The sequence below is a fragment of the Haliotis rubra genome, unplaced genomic scaffold, assembly GCF_003918875.1.
Source record: "Haliotis rubra isolate DU_JTF1 unplaced genomic scaffold, ASM391887v1 Scf30, whole genome shotgun sequence".
Taxonomy (NCBI): domain Eukaryota; kingdom Metazoa; phylum Mollusca; class Gastropoda; order Lepetellida; family Haliotidae; genus Haliotis; species Haliotis rubra.
In genome coordinates this window covers 2,843,847-2,870,182 of record NW_025766969.1, presented here as the reverse complement: position 1 = coordinate 2,870,182, position 26,336 = coordinate 2,843,847, and the positions used below count along the sequence as shown (strand labels likewise).

Sequence of the window (26,336 nt, the reverse complement as noted above, 5' to 3'; positions counted from 1 at the left end):
GATATTGCTGGAATATTGCTAAAAGCGGCGTAAAACTAAACTCACTCAGTCAGTAAGTCAGTCAGTTAATTTGGAATGGTGGTGAGAGGAATTTAACTACACATTGACTGACAACTACTGACTGACTGCATCCTTTGGGGTAGAGAAATATTATGGCCATGATGTTCTTAATTGTTGACCGATACTTGCCAACTAAGGAAGGAGGCAACTTCGAATCCTTGGTAAGAATGTCTACACTTTCTTCACATTGAAATATTATGGACATGATGTTCTTAATTGGTGGGTGTGCACTCAAGTGTAAGGGCTGATATAGATATGTTGGGTTTTGTAAATACATGCTCATTTTTGTGTACATTTTACAATCAACAGACATCATAACATGTCATGAGTTCAAGTATCACACCTGCCTGCCAACTAAGGAAGGAGTCAATAAAACAAGACATTGAATTATTTTGTGGGCTAGCTAAAAAGTAGGGGAAAATAAGTGAATTGTTTGAACTCCATTTTAGCCGCTTTTCATCGCTATTTTCAACTTTATAAGTTGAATTTGCATTTTGATGATTTGTTTGGTAAAGTCCATACCGAAGGTATCAGAATCTGCAAAGTTGTGTTTTACCACGTTGCATGTGACCTTTAATTACTTCATCTTCAGTGAGCGATTTCAGTATTTCACAGCATGATGGCTTAATTTAATTGGCCCATATTGATGCAGGTATCTAACACATTGGTGAAACTCATTAGCTGAGTATGGTGCAGGCATAGCTAGCTCGACTGGCAAAATTTGTAAACGAAACTATTTCGCACACTGCTAATGATACAGGTCTGGCGTGCTGTACCACATGCCTGCATGGCTTAGGGATTCTGTAGCTGTTGCACTATGGTGCAGATGACTCCAAGACCAGTTAGTGGCAGAGAGAGACTAAAGGCAGCTTGTCTTGAAGAATAACAACACGTAATTGATATAAATAACTTTGTTTGATGAATGATAATGCATTGGCATGCCAACTTCACAATATTGTATCACAAGTATCGGGACATCCTACACATTACATCTAAACACCAGGACACCTCAATACTGCAATGACAAATAAGTGCTGTGGTAACACTTCATACATGATGTCAATTCTTAATAGTATTTCAATGCTGATTATAAATCAGTGACTAGATGCTTTGTGTCAGCAATCTCCACAAAACAAATCTGACATGTAGGTGTTCAGTTTTCAGAGCCATTCAGTCGATGATAAAGGAACATCATGTGCAGACGACAATCAAACGGTTGGTGGGCTGGCTCTTGGACAAATCCTAGTTTATACAACTGAACTTTCCTTTGAACAGTTCATTAAACTTGGAAACAAATGACATTCTCTTTGAGTTGTATGATTTCAAATTAGAAGATGAAAGTTGGAAGAAAGATGGTTATTTGCTGTATAATACAGAGCGCGGAGGGTGACGATCTCTAGTATGAAGTTAATAATTTTAGATGTACATGACACCATACATGACGATTTAGGCTGTTCCAAATGTTACACAAGATAATGATACATTTAACACAAACCAGTGACTTAACAAACTATAAATTCCCCAAAATTTGTGATTTGGAGAAGAGAAAATTCCACATCCCACTTTGTGATTTTGTAACACATTTAGTCAGCAAAAAGAACAAAAACGTTTCTGTCTGCAGAACTGACAAATTAAATATACTCTGAAGAATAATGGCTATTATAATGGAAAGAAGCAATGGTAAACTTTGAATTAAATAAAATTACTTAAACATCTTAAGCAGTGGCGTCTTCCAGCATGAGCTTGAAGATTACATAAGAATAATGGGCACAATGTGTGAAGCCCATTTCTGGTGTCCCCCGCCGTGATGTTGCTGGAATATTGCTAAAAGCGGCGTAAAACCAAACTCAGTCAGTCAGTCAGACATAAGAATAAACATTATAAATATTGCATCACATATAAAGTTTCTGATGATGCACATTTGGTTTTGATTAAAAAAAGATACAGTCATATCGAAATACAGAAATGGTTTCTTAAGAAACATACCCGAGTCATGGGCGGATCCAGGAATTTTGAAAGGGGTGGGTGGAGGTGGGGTTCAGAACCCCCCATTGGCTCCACCAACGCAAAAAAATAAAAAAAATTCAATGTGGTCTTAAGTCATTTTCAAGGGGGTTCGAATCTGCCAATTGGATCCGCCAATGCGACTACTGTATTCTTGTTTACCAACATTTCATCAGGAATTGGTGATGTCTTGGTTATTTATTGTAATTACATCCCATATACGTAGATATAACTAAGATAACAAGAAAATAAAGAATGCATGGTGCATGACCTTTGTAACAAGTGTGCACATGAAGTGACATCTTAAGATTTAGTGAAAAAAACCCAACACTTTTCAGTACATGTGTCTGAAAACATGAACTGATACACTGACACACTGGAGATAGTAATGGCTGCAAAATTTCACAAAATCATCAACTGAAATAACACCATCTCAACTAAATGCACACAGTAAGTCTGTCTCGACATTAAAAATTTCTTGGGATCAATTTGGACCTGACAAACCAATGACTAATACAATGATCAGCCAAACATAGAATTAAATTGAACACAAGCATCACAGTCAGTGATATCAGTCCTTGTCTGAGATACAACATACACCCTGAAAATGATGATATCACCATGCCAACATCTTTGGTTGAGGGTAACCTTACCGACAATACATACAAACCACATCTATAACACACATATACTAACAGGATTCAAGCTACTATAGGACTAACCCGACCGTGTCATACCAAAAGACGTTTAAATATGGTACTTCTTGGTCCCTGCCTGGCGCTCGGCATTAATGGGTACAAGGACTGGTTAGCTCGGAGTCAGTATAATGTGTCTGAGTGGGGTATTCATGCTTCACTGCGGCATGGTATCTCAGTGGGCTAGCACTATAAAACCAGCTTAAACCGGCTAGTACAAGCAGCCGCACATACACATGCATGCACGCATATGAGCGAAATATTCTCAAGCACAACGTTAAACCCAATTTCACCTCACCTCACCTCACTATAGGACTAAGGATATAGTCTCCCAAGCTGTCATCACTAAAACCCCTTGCATGTGATAGATTTTCTCTCATGTGAGTAACCAGCATATCTGAAGAAGCTTTGAGTTGTCATAAATAACGGACACCATATTCCTATTTAGTGTGACATCATACCTAACATTATCCATAACAATATTTTCTAATTATTAAATATTTAGTATATAATAAATATAAGAACTCAGACATAAATGACACAAAATGCCCCGAGTACCAAAATTAAGTCTGTTGCTATTTTATGCTTTAGACATCGGTAAAACCAGAGTTAGACTGTATTTATAAACACATTCATGTTTTGCAGAAAGAATAAACAGGTGTCCAAAAGACTGATTTTAGTGTTTTTCTTAGAATGTTTGCCCATTTCAAAACACAAGCAAGTCTGATCCCTGCTGATTTTCACAGTTGAAAGAGTGAAAATATGATGACTGGGATGATGTCGGGTGACTTGTTCTTGTTGAGAAGAAATAAAAGGGACATAACTCTGTAAAATACTAAACATTGCTTGCAGTTTTCAAACTTGATAAAATATTGATCTCTTATGACAAATTTCAAATGTTATCTTCAGTAGTTTACAAGAAATTGGCAGTACTGTATGCTATGTTCAAAGGACCAGACAGGGGCGATAAACCATGTACATATATACTGGTACTTATCCCTGAATGATGCATGCATAATGTCATTATTGTATCTTAGGTGGTTTCTTAGAAAATCTGTCCCATTTGTGAGTACAGTGCACTTTGTCCAAAAATACATGTATTAGGCAAGGGCAATAATTCTGTCAAATATGTCTTTAGACAATGTTTTTCCGAGATCTATCTGATGCATTCAAAATACCATTCCTATATCTACAGTGGTGTCTGAGAAACATTTGGAAGTTTGACAGGCAGATGGGTCTCTATATCCCTGACTCCCTGCAGGAGGCAAAGAAAAGAGTGTCATCCTGTCATTGTTTGCCACTGCCTCCGCTAACAACACTTACAATACCAGCTTTTACTAACCACATTTCTGTATTCATCTTACCCCTAAATATGTTACCACTGTTGATTTTTAACAATTTCTTTAATAACAGGATCACAATATAGCCTGTGTACCATCATTGACCAGTGTTTTCGGGGTTATGGTGCCTCAAGATTTTCAACATTGTTCACTAATGTGTCACATTTGCGTAGTATATATTATTTCCCATTGTCAGAAGAACAAAAAAGTGCACTGATTCTCAAAATGTAACTATACACATTTGTTTAGCACAGGGAATCAATATGGTGGTTTTGTTCTGATACTAAAACACAAGAATTTTATTTAAACAGATAAAACAGGTGAAATGCTATTTGTTACGACACTCCATTACTTTTGGGCTTTTTGTGTGGCCATTTCTGTAAAGTTTTCTTTTGTGATGTGAAAATAAAGTTCAGCCAGTGCTCTAACCTTAGCAGTGTAATTTTTCACCATATCTTACAAACTCATCTAAAGAGACTGAAAATGAACATTAAGATAAAAGAGCTTGGGCTACAACTTTGGCAGGAAAGTATTACCACTCCCTAAATGTGAACATAAATACTGCTGACATGGTTTGTTTCCATTACTACAATCACCTACAGACAGTGGTGATACCATGATTAGTATTTACTATGCTTACACAGACAATTACACAAAGGGCGGTGGGGTAGCCTAGTGGTTTAAGCGTTTGCTCGTCACGCCGAAGACCTGGGTTCGATTTCCCACATGGGTACAATGTGTGAAGCCCATTTCTGGTGTCACCCACCGTGATATTGCTAAAAGTGGCATAAAACCATTCTCACTCACAATTACACAAACTATTAAAAAATACAGTAACAATATCGTAACATATCTGAGCTACTTTGACATGTCTTCAAGGAAAGACTTAACACTACTGCTAAAAAGAAATTTATGACGGTTTTATTACTGTTTGTGGAGGTAAAAAACATTCTCACTGAACGGGGTCTGAGGCTGACTAAGAAACGGTGCTCATGGAATTGTTCTCACAATGTGCCAGGTAGATGTGAAACAAACCTTCCTCTATTACAAAAATCCATGTTTTCTGTTGTCATGTCAAGATCTTTCTACAAGTTTGTTTAACAGTAGCCTTCATGACTAAATAGGCCTGCCAAAAGCTGATAGCTACCCTCATGATACCGGAATTAGTGGTGGAGATGCGAGTGTTATTATATGCTATCGTGTAGGGGTGAAACGGTACGCTCTAGCCACGGTACGGTACGTATTGCGGTACAAGGCCTTCGGTTCGGTATATGAGAACTTACTTTAGGGAAAACAGCGTCCGTCTAGCAAAGAAATGCATAGATTTTGACAAAATGATTCATTTCTAGACATTATAGAAAAAGGTTAATAAAATGACTGAAAATACAGAATATTTTGATTGCATTATGGTATACCAAGCCGAAGGCAAATTACCTCGATATACCGTTTCACTCCTACTATCATGTAACCCTTATATGCTGGTATTTACATAAGCTAATCAATTTCACTGCATGCATTCATACGCCATTGTTACTGAGCCAATAAAGCAAGTCAATTGTCCATCTTGACAATCAGGTAGTACAGATATATCTACTAGGTCAGTTTTTACATGCAATAAACTCTTACTGCCTTCACTGTAAGTTCATCCTCATCCTTCATCGCCAACAACGTAACTAAATATGAAATGTGTCCATTCTGATTATTTAATAACATCATCAGCTTCTGGGTCATTAATAGATAAAATTGAAAAATATTAATCACTCACTCAATATTCATTACTTGATTAATCTTGATTATGAACAAACGATTAAATAGTATCTGTGTTGGATCATTACAAAGTTTTATGCAAACTGTCCCAAAAAAAACTCCACACATTTTAAAACAAATGTTGCTCTCTGATGCCGAATTACCAAAATTTAGCAACATTGCTCAATCAGACAAATTCAAAGAAAATTGTCTCTTTAACAGAACCCAGATTACCGAAAACCTGAATATAAATATCATGAGGAAAATACACATAAAAATATTATTGCTGGTTACAAAAATTAATTTTGAAATCCCTATCTTCAAAACCTATTCACTTATCTCTTAATGATATTTAGTCATCACATGAAATAACATAATAATTTTACAGAATCAACATATTAAATTATTATCTAAAATTCCCAGTTGCAGTCCAATGCTGCATGAATATCACTGTCTGCACAGAACAATCCCTTAGTCAGTCCAGCTGCACAGAGATGAGAACCAGTATATCACAATCTGCATCAGTCTCAGCCATTCTCTAAATATTGTCTTCCTCTCCTGCTTGGACAACCACTGTGCTGGCAAGAACGTCATATGCAGCACGACTGTACTTGAAGAAAAATACTGTGAGGCATGCTGGGAAGAAGAAGGCTATCGTAAAGTTCTTGATGACTGATCGCACAAGGGCACTGAAACAAAAACAAGACATCAGATTTGGGCAGATAAGAAATGATCATAATTAACGTGGCTACTCAACATTATTTTCATTGACATCTCTACTCTTGAAAAGAAATTCTTCAAAGGTGGGAGTTGAATTTGACCAATTTCTTGGAGATGTAGGAATGATATTCAATATTGATACAGAAACTGACACATTTACTTGAGTATGTCAAGTGTGTTTCATGTGTTCTTCCAGCATCTGGGAATACAAACGGTAGATGTAACATGTGTATTTGTAGTAATGTGATGAAAGAAGGCCATATATTACTTACACTCAAGAGAGATCAACTGTATGAACTAATCTATTGAGTAGATTGCTGGTAGGCTGTGGCATATATTACGGGACAAATGACCCTTTATACTTCCCTTTGTGAGATGTAACCTGAGAACTCATTGGTGGCTGTATGTACAGTCATGTGTGAGTGAGTGAGTGATTTTAGTTTTATGCCGCTGTTAGCATCACTCCAGCAATATCACGGCAGGGGACACCAGAAATGGTCTTCACACATTGTACCCATGTGGGAAATCAAACCCGGGTATTAGGCGTGATGAGCGAACGCTTTAACCACTAGGCTACCCAATCGCCCCTTGTCAGGTAAGAGGGGAATGTAGTGTATACAAATCAAGTGTGTAACCATTCACTGAGTGAGTATTGTTTTATGCCCACTAAGCAATATTCCAGCCCTACTTACTCATGCGTGCACGAGATCCCTTACCTTCCCCAGCCAATGTTCTGGGCAGGATAGACAAGAATACGGTTATGTCCCACATCTATGATGTCACTACACGAAACAACTTTCAATCCCAGAAGCCTCTTGCCAGGTGTAGAACCACCGATTGTTCCAATGCCTTGACGTAAGCATAACGTCTGAAATGTGATCATAAAATTTCTATGTTATCAGTTGCATTTTCTCTCATCTTTAGTAGTTAGTGTGGCTTAAACTGTATTTGTATAGTATGACCAGAAATTATTGAGTATTTTAGGTATATGTTTAATTGGACTTCTACTATAAACAACCTTGACCAGCTATCAAGTGCGTGGTTTCATTCAAGACAGAAAACTCCATTAATCCTTTTTCATTAGTTTGTGAAGAGTTATCCCCCTTTGTTTACTTGCTAGCAGACAACATTTTCAGTGATCCTCAGTATGGATGATTTAGAGACGAGGAAGTTGATTTTAGAGTATTATAACAAGGACATCAGATCAGCTAAAGTGATTTCAAGTAGGACAGGCATCCCTTTGTCCACTGTTTATCGTGTTTTGAAAAATATTGCAAATGGTTATCGCATTAAGCACCAGGGAGGCGCAGGTAGGCCCACAAAATTGACTGTCGGTGACAGGAGGCGGCTTGGTATTCTTGTTTCTAAAAAGAAACGATTGATAGAGGAACTGTGGCTGTCTGTAAGGAGACAATTAGAACTGAGCTGCATGCAATGGGTTGGCAGAAAAGTCGAGGATTTCCATCATGAAACCTGAACAAAAGGAGCGAAGGTTGAACTGGTGCTTACAGCACAGAAATTTTAACTGGGACAATGTGAATTTCTCAGATGAAAGTTCTGTGTGGCTGTTTCCTAATACACTGAAATTCTGGACCAAACAAACTGAAAAACCTTTGTATCAGCGCCCAAAGTACAGTCCGAAATTTAACGTGTGGGGTGGCATATCAGTGTTGGAGGCAACGCCCCTCTGTGTATTTGAAGGGAATATGAACAGTGAGCGGTACACAGATATTCTCGAGGGACATTTACTTCCATCTGCTCACGTGTTCTATGGAAATTTTTGGATTCCAGCAGGACAACGACGCAAAACATCGTTCAAAGCATTCACAGGCCTGGTTTCGGACCCAAAATATGACAACTCTCAAAATACTATCATACGAGTCAACCTTTACACAAGTTTCATAGGTGGCCCTCACAATTCAGTTCAATAAAATCGATTTGATAAGCAAAAAATGATATTGTTCGATGATAGTTTGACTTTTACAGAGCTGTCAGATTGTTCCAGAGAACTCAGAGGAGACAGTAATCCTGGCTGTTTGAACTGAACAATGCCGTAGTTTCATTTGGTGGTGTGACATAGACAAGTTACATACTGAGAATGATAAACACAAAGAAATATTAAATTTACATGACTCCCAAATATTGAAAATGACTCCCAAAAATAGATATTGTGAGTCACCATGACTCCCATTTTTAAAAGTCTGTGTAAAACCCTGAGTTTGTGAATGGAACCTATTTGTTCTGAAATAAACAACTATTCTCAAACAACAAATAGACAGCACACATCTTAAAGATATAGCTGTCAACATGTTTAAGTAAACATAACCAGATATGATCTTGATAATGTTCCAGGGGTCCGTTGTTCAAAGCAACCTCAACATTATCACTGTCCTAAGTCTATGTTACAGTATGGGTGTTACGATCACCTTAGAAGTACAATTGATTGAGTTGCATCCAGGATTCCAAACTTGGTGCCCATGGCAGGCATTTTGCATGTCACCTCAACAAAGCATTAACATACGTTATTACTAACACAACATTATTTGGGAAATGTATGTGTCCAATTTGGGGATTTTTACTGACTGTGGACTGGACTTAAGGCTGGATCATTAACGGATGTCAATTTCTAGAGAAATCACGATTCACAGATCTACTTATGAAAGTAAACAAGGGTAGACTGGTCTGAACATTTGAAGGTGCTCTTGTACCAAAAGAATGTTATGTTAAAACTAATATGATGGTCAAACACTCAATACAAAGCATATTTCAGCAACCTACCTCAAACATGGTAATAAGAAGTCGATTTACAATCTCCATTGCGATAACTTCTGATGTGATAGCGAAAGCTTTGTCATAATCCATTTCTTCCAGGTTGAAAAATAAATTGTAATCAACATTGCCATCCCTGTAATTAACCAAGAAATGTCATGAAAATTTGTTGCAACAGATGCATTTTGAGTATCACATAACCTATATATAAGCATGATAAAGCAGTGAAAATTGTACACAGAATGTGATTTCATATGATGCAGAATGAAAACAGTGCACATAATTTAACTTTGTATGAAACAGATTGAAAACAGTACACATAATTTAATTTTATACGAAACAGATTGAAAACAGAATCCAGAATTTGATTTTATATGAACATGATGAAGTAGACTGAAAACAGAACACAGAATGTGACTTCATATGAAACAGATTGAAAACAGTACACAGAATGTGACTTCATATGAAACAGAATGAAAACAGTTCACATAATTTAATTTTATACGAAACAGATTGAAAACATAACCCAGAATTTGATTTTATATGAACATGATGAAGCAGACTGAAAACAGTACACAGAATGTATGATGCAGACTTACATGTAGCCCAGCTCTCTCATGACAATGACAGTAACAACTAGCTTAATGTAGAACAGCAATGTGAAGTCAATCAGTTCAGCTGCAACTCTCTTCCAAAATGATGGCAATGCAAATTCTGTCCCTGAATTTGAAAAGTACAAATAATTACTGAAATATCACAAAACAACTTTTCTTGTTTTGTAGCAATACAAAAATACATGAACACCACTTTAAAGACCAAGACTTAGCTTCTAAGTAGTGTATCATCATCATTTACATAATAAAATTATGTCGTTTTGGTATATTGTAGTGTTTATTAGTACATTTTATCATGAATTCTACCATCACTGCTGATGATGAATAACCAAAGTCCTAATGCATCTTCCATAACAATTAGTCTGTTGTCATGTTTACTGATTACTAACATTGTGAGTATTTTGAAATATCTCATACTCACCTTGTCTCTGTCCTGCTGACCTATCTGCTCGGACCTGGGCTTGCACATTTTGGCCAGTTCTTTGTCTCAGGTTATTATGGTTGCCCCCAAAACTTGAGTACTGGCCTAAAATTAGATCATATTTCTTTAGATAGTTTATAGGTTTCATCCTGTGTCTGTACGGTTTAACATAAACTTTCAATCTGATATCATTACTAGCTAGAACTACAAGATTAATCCTTTTGTTACATAAATGTTTTATCACCATTATTGCAAAAATCATGCAACATTACCATGTATTAGTCTGTCTCACAGTCCCCAAACCACATTATTTCCCCTACAGCACAGGGGTGCCAGTCAAATCCCCCCTGCTACAAAACGCCCCAGCCAATTTGGTCAAAATGCCCCAGATTTTTGGTCAAATCGCCCCAGGTTTGGTCAAATTGCCCCAGGGGAGTAGTCAAATTGCCCCAATATATTTAAATCTGATAGATTTTCTATTAGTAAACTGATAAGAGCGAAAGTAATATTTATGTATAAACAACACTATAATACCAATTATTTGCATGTTATTAATACTTTTGTAAAGGATTACAAGAATAAAATGAAATGTTTGTATAAAATTTTTATTGGCCATAAATGCATAGTTTTTGTCAGCAAGTATGGTACAATACTTATCAAAACAATCTAGAGCTTTTGTTAATTAATCTTGTCAAAAGGTGAGGCCGTAAATGCATAGGTTTTCTCAACGAGTATGGTATAATGCTTATCAAAACAATCTAGAGCTTTTGTTAATTAATCTTGTCAAACAGTGTGGATAAAAAAAGACTATTAAAACATGTTCACTAATTGACATTCAATGCTGTGTTTAGTTAAAGGAAATGTTGAGGCTCAAATGTATGAGCATTTCAGGCTATAAAAACATATTCACTAATTGACCATCACCTATTGAACGATTGTAATATCTACAGTCATTTTGATTTTAATTTCTGTAGCAAATTTTGTCTAATCATACATTCTCATCTCCAACTTGAATGTAGTGACCTTAATGCTCACAAACATGAAAGATTTATATCTCCGACATCATCTTGCTCTTGTGGCCATAACTATGAAGACTCTGCTCACTATTTCTTTTCATGTTCTCTTTACAATGATATACGTCAAATTATGTATTTTTATACTAAAGGATTTGACCTAAAATCAATTTTGTTTGGAAACCAATGCTGCTCCTCAATAGTAAACAATGAACTATTAATTTCAGTGCACTCTTTTATAAATTTAACAGGCAGATTTGATCCAAAATATTTTGTTTATATAACATATACCGCTTAACAATGATTTAACATTTAATTCATTCACAATTTGACGATCTTCCTTCCATTGTATCCCAGAGCGAATATAAGCTTATGCTTGTTTACCAATCGGTTCCTTTCTTTGAAATAAATATGTTTAAATAATAAATATGATACCATACTTGTTATGATTACATAATGCCATTTGTTGACCAAAAACTATTTAAAGCCAATAAACATATTATACAAATCTTTTACTATATAATATTACAGATAGAATATAATATGGAAGTTGACAAAAACTATGCATTTGTGGCATATATTTAACCAATTTACCCAGACTACCCCCCTGGGGCAATTTGACCAAACCTGGGGCGATTTGACCAAAAATCTGGGGCATTTTGACCAAATTGGCTGGGGCGTTTTGTAGCTGGGGCGATTTGACTGGCACCCCAGCACGGCCCTTCGTGCAATGCTAATGCTCTAAATCATATGGTCTCTGTCTAAATGAAGCAAGTCTAGATTTTCTCAGGTCTAAATTTCCAATCTCACTGGGGCTCCTTTTCAGTTTAAATGTGTTTATTTCTCACTATCATTGTCAACATGATCAAAATTATATATATTCAGAGATTAAGCATGTTAAGCATTAATCTATATAATGTACATACAATATGTACAAGGCCTGTAATAAATCTACTATAAGAATCAGATTAATATAATACTTATTCCCAAAACTGGGTTATGTATATGAATATTGGATAATGAATACATTATTCAATAACAAGTCAGCAGTTGATGCATATTCATTATACCAAGTGAATCAATAACCAAAAAAATATTTTTACAATGTTGACTGCGTTACTTTATCACGACAATGACCAGTGACTACATTACTGTCAAACATACATGAGTGTTGACATTTATCCTGGATAAATGCGATAATAGCTAATTATTCCCAAATCTTACATTAGTTACAATAGAATTTCGCCAACATTTGCTGTATATCAAATCGTTGAAATGTTTTTGAATATTGTTATCTGAGAACACCTGGACCCATGCAAAAGACATAATAAATATACTTAGTTACTGTATCATACATAAATACATGAATATATGGCTCATGAGTCATGTAGCTTGCCAGTGTCAAATTCTTGTATGCAAAAGATATTGGAAGATATTCGATATATTCATAGAAAACGTTGGCTTCTATTATCTTTAGCAATTCTGCAGTGTTGTCACAACTATTAATTTCGCACAAATCACACACAGATTGATAATCTAGAAATACCTGCTGCTGCAGAACCTGTCATCCCTCCGGGGTGAGGACAACTCATGGCATACAGGGGCATCATTGACATGAAACTGTTCATGGAATTCCAGCAATGATAGTGCCACAACCACTGACGAACAGCTTGTGCGTATTCACGAGCATTCTTATATGTGTTCATGTTGAAATCAGTTCCATTTGTTTGATTTTCAAAGCCCACACCCGTTTGTGGATATGAAAACTTCACATTAGGGACGTCTGCAGGAGATTTAATCGGGGATACATAACCACTTCGAGTTTCCTGATCCTTGTCCGCCATCTTTAACGTGACATCTCGCCTTTTCTCGTTTGGAACATCTGAATCTCGTGACCTGCTCCCAGCTCCGTGACTGATTTTCCATGAAGGATAGCATTTCATATTTCATTGACAATCCGGATTTATGTAGGGAAACGCACACCTTACTGTACCCACTCCAGAAATAATCAAAGGTATTATCATCATAAACATAGGATAATATATTTACAAATTATGAAATATAGCACAAGATAAGGAGAAATATATGATGAATAAAATGTGTCTTTCATTAATCTATTTAAGGACATTTCTAAAGACTGTCTGACTGAGTATTGTTTTACACCTTTTTTAGTAATATTCCAGCAATATCACGGCGGGGGACACCAGAAATGGGCTTCACAAATTGTACCCATGTGGGCAATCGAACCAGGGCCTTCGGCGTGACGAGCGAACGCTTTAACCACTAGGCCACCCCACCGCCCCATTTCTAAAGAGAAGTTCAGTTAGTCTTCACAAAAAGTTATCAAACATTACTAGGAAAAATAGTATCAGTTTATAGCCTCAACCACTTTTCAGAATGCAGAAAATTCCTAGAGAGAATAGGATTTGGTACACCCCGGGCATTCATAATAAAAAAAAAAACCCGGACGTTGCGAGCGACAGTCCCTGCAAATTTGACTGAAGTTATTCAAAAGCTGCCTCGATTTCTCGCTAAAATGACCAATATGTGAATATAAATGTTACCGGTTATCGTAGTTACACGGAGGCAATGTCTCAATCTTACTAAATATTGTTGATTCCACTGCGTTTCTTTGAATCACCCTGTCCAAATTTGCACATACAGTCGACAGAGTTACAATTGATTTTGAGCAACGCATGCTTGTCATAAAAGTCAACTAACGGTAACGGGTGGTCAGGCTCGCTGACAAGGTTGACACATTTCACCGAATCCCAAATGCGTACATCGATGCTCATAATGTTCATCACTGGATTGTCTGGTCCAGACTCGATTATTTGCAGACCACTGGAATATTGCGGAGTGTGACATTAAACAACAATCAAATAATAACATACAGCCTGTGAAATATAATTGTGTATTGTTAAATTAAAAAAAACCCCAACACATCTTAAGGGGACCCTCAAGTGACAATTGGGTGAACACTGGCTGCTAGATCTTAGATGGGATGAAGAGAGGGAGAACCTCCGTGTCTCTTCTGTACTGAGGTAAAAGTCAGCGAGTGAACACCTGATCGGGTTTTCGTCAAGCGTATGTCCCCTAACTGTTTGTTTGCTGTGTAACGTCAGACACAGCAATAGTCAAACTAAATGACGGGTTCCTGAAAACTCGAAATTCTAACCCGGATCACAGGTCTGTTTCTAGACTAACGTTTAATCCCTGAATACATATAATTGTGATAGTAGAAAATAAACCCATTTAAATTGAAAAGGAGCCCAAGTGAGACCAGAGATTCTGAACCTGAGGAAATCTAGACTTGCTTTATTTAGAGCTTTAGCACTGCAGAGAGAGCTTGGCAGTGGGGAAAATAATGTGGTTCAGGGACTGTGAGACAGACTAGTCTGTTTCCTATAAGTGGTTTTAACGCCAAGTAATTGTTTTAGTCTAGGGTATGTGTTTGTGAAACCCGGTTGGGAGTCCTGATAAAATTCACCACATGTTAATTTTTTCTCGAAAGCATCTACTGAAATGGACCAAAAGACCAAGCTTTGACTTAATAGTCTCTGAAAACATATAACTCTGAAACAAAGAAATAGCTAAATTGAGTTTTTCAGATTGGAGATTCATACCTTGAGGAAAATCTACACATGCTTCATATAGGGAGGTTTCATTATATGTGCATGGAGTGCTTGGCCGAAGGGAAAATAATATAGGTATGAGGCTGTAACACAACCTAGATCAGACTCTGTGACATGGCCGACCACATGCGTTCCGATGATCCATGATCTGAGTCGGTGCATAGTTTGTCTGATCCTGACTCGAACAGTTGCAGTCTTGCTGTGGCTGGAACATTGTTTACTGTACACAGCGTTAAACAACAGTCTCTCTCTCTCCCCCCCCTCTCTCTCTCATTCTCTCTCTCTCTCTCTCTCTCTCTCTCTTTCTCAGAGTCGTATTTATTATCTTGTTATAGAAAGGGAAGAACCTTGAGTGGTGATCGTATACAATATCCTCTTTTAACTTAATTACAACTATTGTAACGATGACTTATTGTAACTGCGCGGAAACGATGACTTACATTTCCTCCCTTGCTAAGTATGATACACAGTTCTTCACCAACACGTACACATAGGGCTTGAACATTATACATGTAAATGCTTCTTGAGTCGTGACCAGTTTGATATCAGCAGTAGCTGAAGAGTGCTGTTCATAGGTGCAACTTGAGGTAAGTACTGTGTTATAAATAATGTCCAGTTTGAAACTACGCATTTGTCCTGGTGAATATCATATCATTTTCAAGGTTTTATGGAAACTTGGTAAAACCTCCCTGTGTATCACGTCGCGCGTTTCTTCCACGTAAGCTGACCCTCAATGACATATAAGTGGAAAGCTGTAGAAAGCTGCGTTCAAAATGTTGTAGTAATGGTGCAGTTTACTCTTTTCTGATTTAGTGAATCAATTACAACATCGACTTTCTAAACTTTAATCGTATTTAGAAGCAGGATATATCACAGTGTGCAAATATGAAATTTGGCTACAATATGAGTGAGTGAGTATGGTTTTACGCCGCTTTTAGTAATATTCCAGCAATATCACGGTGGGGGACACCAGAAATAAGCTTGACACATTGTACCCATGTGGGGAATCGAACCCGGGTCTCCGGCGTAACAAGCGAACGCTTTAACCACTAGGCTACCCCACCGACCCGGCTACAATATGAAACATCTCCACGTCACTGTAGCTCACCTGGGTATGAAGTCAGTAGTTGAAACGTGACAGTCACAAGACTAAAGTTACTGCAGTATTGATACTCAGATATGTAGTCTCCTCTCTATACACCTTTTGTATTATAACATTGCCCCTAAACTGTCAATCTTTCTCTGTCTCAGTTTCTAATAACTGCTTGTGATGTAATTAGTTATTGTTAATATCTTTAGAGAGGGGTTTTATAAGTTGAAAGAAATACATATAAATACTGCAGAACAAACACAAAACCTTCTTTTATTGAAAAAACAATGACTGATCCATGGTCATGAATATGTTTTCAAATATCATTTTTAACCTCACAAAACAATTACCAGGAGCAATTACTTTCTGATTTAAGTTCCGGGTGACACACATCTACAGGAGGCATGGCAACTGCTGTCAACTTCACCCTTGATCAGTTCAACGACGTCTACAACAAACGTTACCTTCCTGCTACAGTGTACATATCGGCCATGATGGTGGTGGGCCTCGTGGGCAATTCTGTTGTCTTTCATGTATACCTGAAGAAGTTCAAGCCGAGCACAACAAGGTGTTTCATTCTTGTGGTTGCCCTTCTGGATATTCTCAATGCTCTATTATGTTGTCCAGTACAAATATTTCAGATGAGAAACGTTGTAATGTTTGGCAGTTCAGGGGCGTGTAGGTTCATGATAACGAGTGTGACATATTTCAGCACTGCGTCTGGTCAGGTGTTAATATTAGTGGCCGTTGACAGATACAGGAAGGTTTGTCGACCCTTCCAGAAGCAGATGACGCCATATACAGCCAAACTGGCTTGTGGAATTTTGTGTCTCGTCTTGCTGGTGCTCATGATTCCGACTCCACTGATTTACGGCCCTAAAACTGTGACACGATATAATGTCAATATTACCATTTGTCGCCCCCTGCGAGCCAGAGAGGCCTACTATAAGGCGTACACTTACTTTTGGATCTTCATGTTGTTCGGTCTGGTTACCTCCCTTGGTGTTCTGTATTCCTGTATCTGGTGTCGGGTCTATGAGCAAATGAAGTACATGCAGAAATTAAAAGCATCAAATCGGGTTGAAGAGATTTGTCGTCCCCAAGAGCATGAGAAAGGGAGCCAAGTCGAAGGAGGCGTAAAATTGAATTCGTCTCAGGGTACATATGAATCTGAAGACACTTCAACATGTAGACATGATATAACCCCAATCTCTGTAGGTGTTCCTTCCCCTTGTTCGGAGACCTCTCACATAAATACTGCTTCAACTTCTGTTATGGTATCTGACCCTAGTTCAGAAATGCACAGCCATAATGATTCAACAACCACAAATTCATCGCTGCCAATGTCTGTCCGAACCGGAAGTGACGTCATGAACGCGTCACATGATAAGGGTGTCAGAAAGATGACGTTGACGTTGTTTCTGGTGACGATGGTGTACGTCCTGAGTTGTGTTCCCTATTTCACAGTAACAACAATGATGTCAAGAGACCCTAAAAACTACGAACGCCTCGCCATGAAGTACTCCCTTTTCTCCATCCTAGAAAAGTCCTATCACCTGCAGATCGCTGCCAACCCCATTATCTATGGCTTTCTTAATAAGCAGTTCCGCCGCGAACTCCGACTGATTTGTAAAAGGAAATAGTGAGTGAGCAAGTGATATATAAGTTGAAAGACATCTGACGTCGGTGACAGTCTGGGAATTTTGGAACTAGACGACTGTTTCCACCTGTAAATTTCACCCATTCTGAGTAGTCTGCATGTAGTACTGTTCTTATTTACTTACAATAATAAAATAGTTCCTTAATAGAAGCGACATCTCTTTATGTTGTGAGAGTTTAACAACCGGTTTGAACAGCTTTTGCCTCAGTCAAGATGACTCTTTAATGGGGAAGTAAACTCCGGATTAACGATCGGTGAGTGAGTGATCGGTGGTTGATGCTTACCTCTTCCCTCAAACCCATCAGCGAGTATGGTTTTATGGCGCTTTTCACCATATGCCAGCAATGTCATGGCGGGGACACCAACTTTGTAGCTCTGTTGGGTCTTCGGCGTTTTGAGCGTACGCTTTAACCACTCGACAACCTCACCTGAAACCCTTCAGGGGACTGTGGGTTAGCCTAGCGGATAAAGCGTTAGCTCGTCAGGCCAAGACCCGTGTTACCTACCCCACATTGGTACAATGTGTGAAGACAATTTCTTGTGTCCCCCGTCGTGACATTGCTGGAATATTGCTAAACGCGGCGTAAAACCATACTCACTCACTCACTGAAACCTTTCAGAGTGGTGTTCACTTACTTAGAGTCATTATCGTAGCAAGTCAGACAATGTGTTCGATTACATACAAAAAAAGCAATACAATTCTAAACAGTACCACACATGATGTCAAAGGGGGGCTAAGGACCTGATGGGATACCCCAGATGCGGAAACATGGAGGTGATATCTTGTTACGGTAACTAACATGTATATTTTAGCAGTATTTTAAATTCTATTTTAGATTTTCCTATGTAGTAGTATAAGACAGTCAACCTGAATGATCTTGATTGATATTGATGGTAAAATGTTAGATATTCTTAACAACAAAATGAAGTATTTTGTAGATTGTATAATAAATACCCAGAATGTCAGGCATGTTTTCGTAAAGGCTACTCAACAGTTGATAAAGTTTTCACACTTCACTCACTGATTAAAAAATACGGATAGATTCTACTGTCTGTATGCCTATAGATAGTTGCTTTGTAAAATCGAAACAATCTTTCTCCCACAGTTCTATTAAATGTTTGAGTTTCAAATAGAACCTGCCATTTTATTCAGAGATTTGGGCTTAGATCAACATGGTAGGATTACATGGGCCTCAAATATTTAAAAAGCTACTTTACCTATGTAGGTATTGGTTTGTTTGGGAACAATCAAGGTGTAGGGAATTATTCATGAGTGAATTTTCCAAAAATTAAATATATCCACACATGGTTTTCTAAGATTAGTGATCACTCAAATTTAGACATTTATGCATCTTAAAGTAAATGTCAACAACACCTCCATCTACTGCGCAAACTGCGATCTTTTAACGTTTCCCAATCTGTTATGATGTTGTTTTATACTACTTTTATTCTGAGTGTACTCACTTTCTCTTCTCAGTGCTGGTTCGAGTCTCTTTCAGTCAAAAACAAATCCAAACTTAACAAAATTGTAAATACAGCTAGTAAAATAGCCGGGGTCACTTTCGTTAATCTTTCACTTCTCTATGAGCGGCAAGTACTTTCAACGTCTGAATAAATCATTAATGACACAACACATTTTCTAAATCTAGAGTATAAGCTTTTACCTTCGGGCCGCCGCTATACAGTGCCAATCACCAAGACTAAACGAGATCGAACGTCTTTTGTACCTCAAAGTTTTGCAATTTTAAACAAATGTTGAATGTCCAGCTATCATTTATTTTTATTTAAGCACATATTTATCTCTTTTTATGTTTTTAGTAATGTCATATTTTATACTGTTATTCATTTGTATTTTTGTCAAGCTCTGTGAACCAAAACGAATTCCTTTTAAGGTAATAAAGTATTGTCTGTCTGTCTGTCAGTAATATCTGGGTTTTTGTTACATAACACCCCCTCTTTTTACTACACAATGACATCCTCCAAATAATATCTTACTAACTCGCTATAATGTGATACATGTAATCAGAAAGTTATAACAAATAGTGTGTGAGCGAGTTTAGTGTTACGCTGCACTCAGCAATATTCAAGCTATATGGCGGCAGTCTGTAAATAATCGAGCCTGGACCAGACAATCCACTGATCAACAGCATGAGCATCGATCTACGCAATTGGGATACGATGACATGTGTCAACCACGTCAGCGAGCCTGACCACCCGATCCCGTTAGTCGCCTCTTACGACAAGCATGAGTTACTGAAGATCAATTCTAACCAGGATCTTTACCGGTCTTATAACAAGAAAACTAACCATGCTTACCAATATTTGCAATCGTACAATATATAGGACTTTGATCATCCACAGCGAGCATCAGTCTCTAAGTAAACTTCGGGAGAGAATCATACACAAAGGTGGCCAAAACCGAAACAAAAGGGTGAGTGATTGGGTGAGTTGGGTTTTACGTCGCTTTTTACACGCTGTCGTGAAAATTGCTGTTGTAAAGTGATTTATTCGCTTTATTTCCCCCTCATAGAAATGATGATGAAATGACCACACAGAGATCACGAGGAAAAACTGTCACACTAGGTTGACAAAAGCTGCTCCGTGGGCGTGACTGTTTTCAACAAACTATTTACCCAATCACGTTGAAGGATTCTTTCCTCATATTCAGTAACCCAGATGTTACTGCACTTTGTAGAGCTTGATATTAGTAATTGCTTTAGATTGGTGTTTATTGACACAACCTGAGGTAAGTGCTGTGTTTTTATGTTACATTTGAAGCAGTGCATTTGTCCTGGTCATTATCATATCATTTTTAGAATTTATGTAAACTGGTTACAACCTCGTGCTTGTAGGTTAACAACACTTTACCCGTGGTGGTGGTAAACATCCGCGGTCTGCTTAACGTTGCGCTCCCCCCACATTAGCTAATATGCCATGATACTGCTGGAATGCTGTTACAAGCTAAACTCACTCATACACAGTATTCAGGTGTAGGCAATGGTAAATTACATTAAATTAAATGTTTTCATTGAAAAAAGCTTTTGTTTTTGCACACATTCTCCTTTCTGAATTAAGTAAAATCCTTCACAACATCGACTTTTTAAAATTCACGTAAAATCTGGAAGATATATCACAGAATTTGAAATATGGCTACAATTTGAACAGTGAGTGAGTGAGTGAGTGAGTGAGTTCAGTTTTACGCCGCTTTTAACAATATTCCAGCTATATCACGGCGGGGGACGCCATAAATGGGCTTCACACATTGTACCCATGTGGGGAATCGAACCCGGGTCTTCGGCGTGACGAGCGAACGCTTTAACCACTAGGCTACCCCACCGCCCCATTTGAACAGTGCCAATGGGTATGTAGTCATTAAAGTATAATCTTGAGGATACATAAGAGTTTGAAATTTGGCTACAATTTAAAGCATAAAGACAATGCCAATGCATTTAGCCCACCCGGGTATCTTGTCTAAAAATGACATTCACAGTAGGCCTACTGATACTGAATAGTAGTGAGGACTAAAACCGCGTTAGAGGAGACGTATACTGAACAAACTCCGCACTTTTAAGAAACAAAGAGCATGGCAAAAACACCCATAATGGAAAAAATTAACATGTTTTCAAATATGACTAGCGTTTCTAATTGGGCGGTCATATCCGAAATCCGTTTGTATTGTATGAATATCTTTCAGTGAAATCCCAACTTTGGTATATTCATTGTTTTTATGACGATACACACGAATGTAAACAATATTAACAATCACCATGAGAAATACTTTCTGATTTAAGTTCCGGGTGACACACATCTACAGGAGGCATGGCAACTGCTGTCAACTTTACCCTTGATCAGTTCAACGACGTCTACAACAAACGATACCTTCCTGCTACAGTGTACATATCGGCCATGATGGTGGTGGGCCTCGTGGGCAATTCTGTTGTCTTTCATGTATACCTGAAGAAGTTCAAGCCGAGCACAACAAGGTGTTTCATTCTTGTGGTTGCCCTTCTGGATATTCTCAATGCCCTATTATGTTGTCCAGTACAAATATTTCAGATGAGAAACGTTGTAATGTTTGGCAGTTCAGGGGCGTGTAGGTTCATGATAACGAGTGTGACATATTTCAGCACTGCGTCTGGTCAGGTGTTAATATTAGTGGCCGTTGACAGATACAGGAAGGTTTGTCGACCCTTCCAGAAGCAGATGACGCCATATACAGCCAAACTGGCTTGTGGACTTTTGTGTCTCGTCTTGCTGGTGCTCATGATTCCGACTCCACTGATTTACGGCCCTAAAACTGTGACACGATATAATGTCAATATTACCATCTGTCACCCCCTGCGAGCCAGAGAGGACTACTATAAGGCGTACACTTACTTTTGGATCTTCATGTTGTTCGGTCTGGTTACCTCCCTTGGTGTTCTGTATTCCTGTATCTGGTGTCGGGTCTATCAGCAATTGAAGTACATGCAGAAATTAAAAGCATCAAATCGGGTGGAACGCGTCGGTGGTCCCAAAAAGCATAGGAAAATGAATCAGAGCCAAGTCGAAGGAGGCGTAAAATTGAATTCGTCTCAGGATACATACGAATCTCAACATACTTCACCTTGTAGCCATGATTTAACCTCAACCTCTGTAAGTGTTCCTTGCCCTTGTTCGGAGAACTCTCACATAAATACTGCTTCAACTTCTGTTATGGTATCTGACCCTAGTTCAGAAATGCACAGCCGAAATGATTCAACAACCACAAATTCATCGCTGCCAATGTCTGTCCGAACCGGAAGTGACGTCAGGAACGCGTCACATGATAAGGGTGTCAGAAAGATGACGTTGACGTTGTTTCTGGTGACGATGGTGTACGTCCTGAGTTGTGTTCCCTATTTCACAGTCACAACAATGATGTCAAGAGATCCTAAAAACTACGAACGCCTCGCCATGAAGTACTCCCTTTTCTCCATCTTAGAAAAGTCCTATCACCTGCAGATCGCTGCCAACCCCTTTATCTATGGCTTTCTTGATAAGCAGTTCCGCCGCGAACTCCGACTGATTTGTAAAAGGAAATAATGAGTGAACAAGTGAGATATAAGTTGAAAGACATCTGACATCTGTGGAACTAGATGACTGTTTCCACCTGTAAATTTCACCCATTCTGATTAGTCTGCATGTTACTGTTCTTATTTACTTATAGCACTTACAATAATAAAATAGTTCCTTAATAGAAGCGACATCTCTTTATGTTGTGAGAGTTTAACAACCGGTTTGAACAGCTTTTGCCTCAGTCAAGATGACTCTTTAATGGGGAAATAAACTCCGGATTAACGATCGGTGAGTGAGTGATCGGTGGTTGATGCTTACCTCTTCCCTCAAACCCATCAGCGAGTATGGTTTTATGGCGCTTTTCACCATATGCCAGCAATGTCATGGCGGGGAAACCAACTTTGTAGCTCTGTTGGGTCTTCGGCGTTTTGAGCGTACGCATTAACCACTGGACAACCTCACCTGAAACCCTTCAGGGGACTGTGGGTTAGCCTAGCGGATAAAGCGTTAGCTCGTCAGGCCAAGACCCGTGTTCGATACCCCACATTGGTACAATGTGTGAAGACCATTTCTTGTGTCCCCCGTCGTGACATTGCTGGAATATTGCTAAGCGCGGCGTAAAACCATACTCACTCACTCACTGAAACCTTTCAGAGTGGTGTTCACTTACTTAAGTCATTATCGTAGCAAGTCAGACAATGTGTTCGATTACGTACAAAAAAAGCAACAATTCAATTCTAAACAGTACCACACATGATGTCAATGGGGGGCTAAGGACCTGATGGGATACCCCAGATGCGGAAACATGGAGGTGACATGTTGTTACCGCAACTAACATGTATGTTTTAACAGTATTTTAAATTCTATTTTAGATATTCCTATGTAGAAGTATAAGACAGTCAACCTGAATGATCCTGATGGATATTGATAGTAAAATGTTAGATATTCTTAACAACAAAATGAAGTATTTTGTAGATTGTATAATAAATACCCAGAATGTCGGGCATGTTTTCGTAAATGATACTCAACAGTTGATAAAGTTTTCACACTTCACTCACTGATTCAAAAATACGGATAGATTCTACTGTCTGTATGTGTAATTATCGAGTTTATCTGGTCCACACTCGATTATTTACAGACCGCCGCTATATACAAATGTTGCTGGAATATTGCTGAGTCTGGCGTTAAACAACCAAACCAATCTAATTTGTGTGATTCTATGAACAGAGACTTCTTATGGTATATCTTATTGAAGCAAACTAGCCTTGGTAAAATGGTAAACATCATTGGCGATATCTACTCTTAAACTACTATTACCATTTCAGAATATTTGGATTGCTTCAGTTTTGTCAGACAAGGTTGCATATTCTCCATGTTTATCGATCAACTTGAAGACGAATTACATCTACATGGTGGCATCGGCATTTTGAAGGTGAAGACTTCCTAGAATTATATGTATATGTATTGGTAGGTGCCGATGATTTGTTTTCTGATTCTGTAGTTGGCTTACAGGAGATGATGTACTGGCATCTTTTTGTAACAAGTGAATTAATTGCTGCAAAACTGAAGTCGTGGTAAACAAAACATCATGAATGTGGAAGTACAACGACTTCAATCTGAATTACTTATCCTAGTTTTTTAGCTATTTAGGAATTATATTTTCAAATAGATTGTCAGGGTCGAAGTCAGTACAAACGTAATTCCAAAAGCTTTCCTATGCCTATAGATAGTTGCTTTGTAAAATCGAAAAAATCTTTCTCCCACAGTTCTATTAAATGTTTGAGTTTCAAATATAACCTGTCATTTTATTCAGAGATTTGGGCTTAGATCAACATGGTAGGATTACATGGGCCTCAAATATTTGAAAAGCTACTTTACCTACGTAGGTATTGGTTTGTTTGGGAACAATCAAGGTGTAGGGAATTATTCATGAGTGAATTTTCCAAAATATTAAATATATCCTTCTAAGATTAGTGATCACTCAAATTAAGACATTTAAGCATCTTTAAAGTCTACTTTCTCCATCGAAACATATTTTTTAAAGTACAACAATCGGATCTTAGGTGGTTTTCTTTAAATCTGATATCATTTAATTATTTTATACCCTATACATTTAACCCTAAACCCTAAACGATCCTTCCCGGATGGAATATACATGTTTGTTCACTTGAGGAAAACGCTTCACACCAAAGGTTAACAAAGAAATTGCTTGAGGGCTGATCATTTGTAGAGACATTAACAATGTGCCCAGATACACTGATGTGTGATTTTCATCCTAATCCCAGTACATAACATATAGTATTAAGCAGTTAAATTCAGTTTCATTACAAAAGCTGGTTGCGGATGTAAATATTTATTATTCAACACATTAATGTCCTATTAGATGTAAAAGATCATACAGAATATTACCCTTTAGAAACCTAATATTCAAATGAGGACATAAATATTAATCATATCTGTGTTTTTGTCATACCCCTTTTAAGTATAATCTTACATCCACCAAACATGATCGTTTTACCTCGTTATAATTCGACATTTTCCGCAATTTTAAGGAAAAAAACCCACAAGCGAAGCAATCATTCATATTAACCTTGCATATCAATATTATCATTGAAGGGTGAATATGTAGGCATTTAATACCCACTGGATTAATTTAATTTCAATGAAATCAACTTATTCTTAAAAGAAAGGAATGTCGTTGTCAAAGTAACGGCCGAACTAAAAGGTATACACCCATATTTGAGGGTTGCTAAGAATGAAATGAACAAGTAATAGTTATTCGATAGAGTGTTTTTGAAGCGGGTTTCATAGTTGTGTTGTGAACTTTATATTTAACATTTCGAAGACTGTTTTCGGCGTAGTCATAGTAACGTTTTTATAACGTTTGTAATCGCTACATTGATGCAAACTCTTGCCTTGGTAAACTCACACTCCATCTCACATTATAACAAGCAGTTACGTGAAGATAACTTTTCATCCTGGATTCTCAGCCTGAGACTATTTTGGAAGCTTGACTATCACCTCTGTGAGGTGAATATTATCATCATATCTTTATATTGCTATACTTACTCACATTTTAATACAATGTAGCGAATGGGATTGACTTATAAACCTAGTTAATTTTATAATACAGTTCTTAATCATTTCACGTTACTTTGTTAGGACACGGAGTGCCGAAAACCAACTTCAACCCAGATCTTTTAACCCCATACTTAAAGATGGCCCCGACCGAAACAAAAGATAAATTAACAATCCCATAGAGAAGTATTTGAATTGGGTGATCTAAGTTTGCAGAGCGAATTGGTGTAGTTATAGTAACGTTTTAAAAAGAGAATTGAATCAAATCAAGTTTCATGCGTTTCTTTAGCACGGCAGTGTATAATCGGATGTGAAGTGTTTTGCTGTTGTTCTTTTCCATATCATTTGGTAAGCACAGTTCATAAGTGAGTGAGTTTAGTTTTACGCTGCTTTTAGCACTGTTAGAGCACACAGGACACCAGAAATGGGCTTCACTCATTGTACCCACGTGGGG

The 26,336-nt window shown here is 37.8% G+C and overlaps 2 protein-coding genes across 2 annotated transcripts; one reads left to right on the top strand and one right to left on the bottom strand.

The window, feature by feature from the left end:
* Positions 1-5,004: 5,004 nt before the first annotated feature.
* LOC124282597 (protein FAM8A1-like) lies at positions 5,005-13,518 on the bottom strand. The gene is made up of 6 exons (XM_046718617.1): positions 12,929-13,518; positions 10,370-10,474; positions 9,934-10,054; positions 9,344-9,470; positions 7,282-7,433; positions 5,005-6,534 (listed from the first exon to the last, which is right to left on the bottom strand). Exons 1-6 carry the CDS (start codon positions 13,323-13,325, stop codon positions 6,384-6,386), a joined length of 1,053 nt encoding a protein of 350 aa, XP_046574573.1. The 5' UTR covers positions 13,326-13,518; the 3' UTR covers positions 5,005-6,383.
* A 6,916-nt stretch (positions 13,519-20,434) lies between these two features.
* LOC124282630 (gastrin/cholecystokinin type B receptor-like) lies at positions 20,435-22,988 on the top strand. The gene is made up of 2 exons (XM_046718661.1): positions 20,435-20,513; positions 21,559-22,988. Exon 2 carries the CDS (start codon positions 21,587-21,589, stop codon positions 22,829-22,831), a length of 1,245 nt encoding a protein of 414 aa, XP_046574617.1. The 5' UTR covers positions 20,435-20,513; positions 21,559-21,586; the 3' UTR covers positions 22,832-22,988.
* The last annotated feature ends 3,348 nt before the right edge of the window (positions 22,989-26,336 follow it).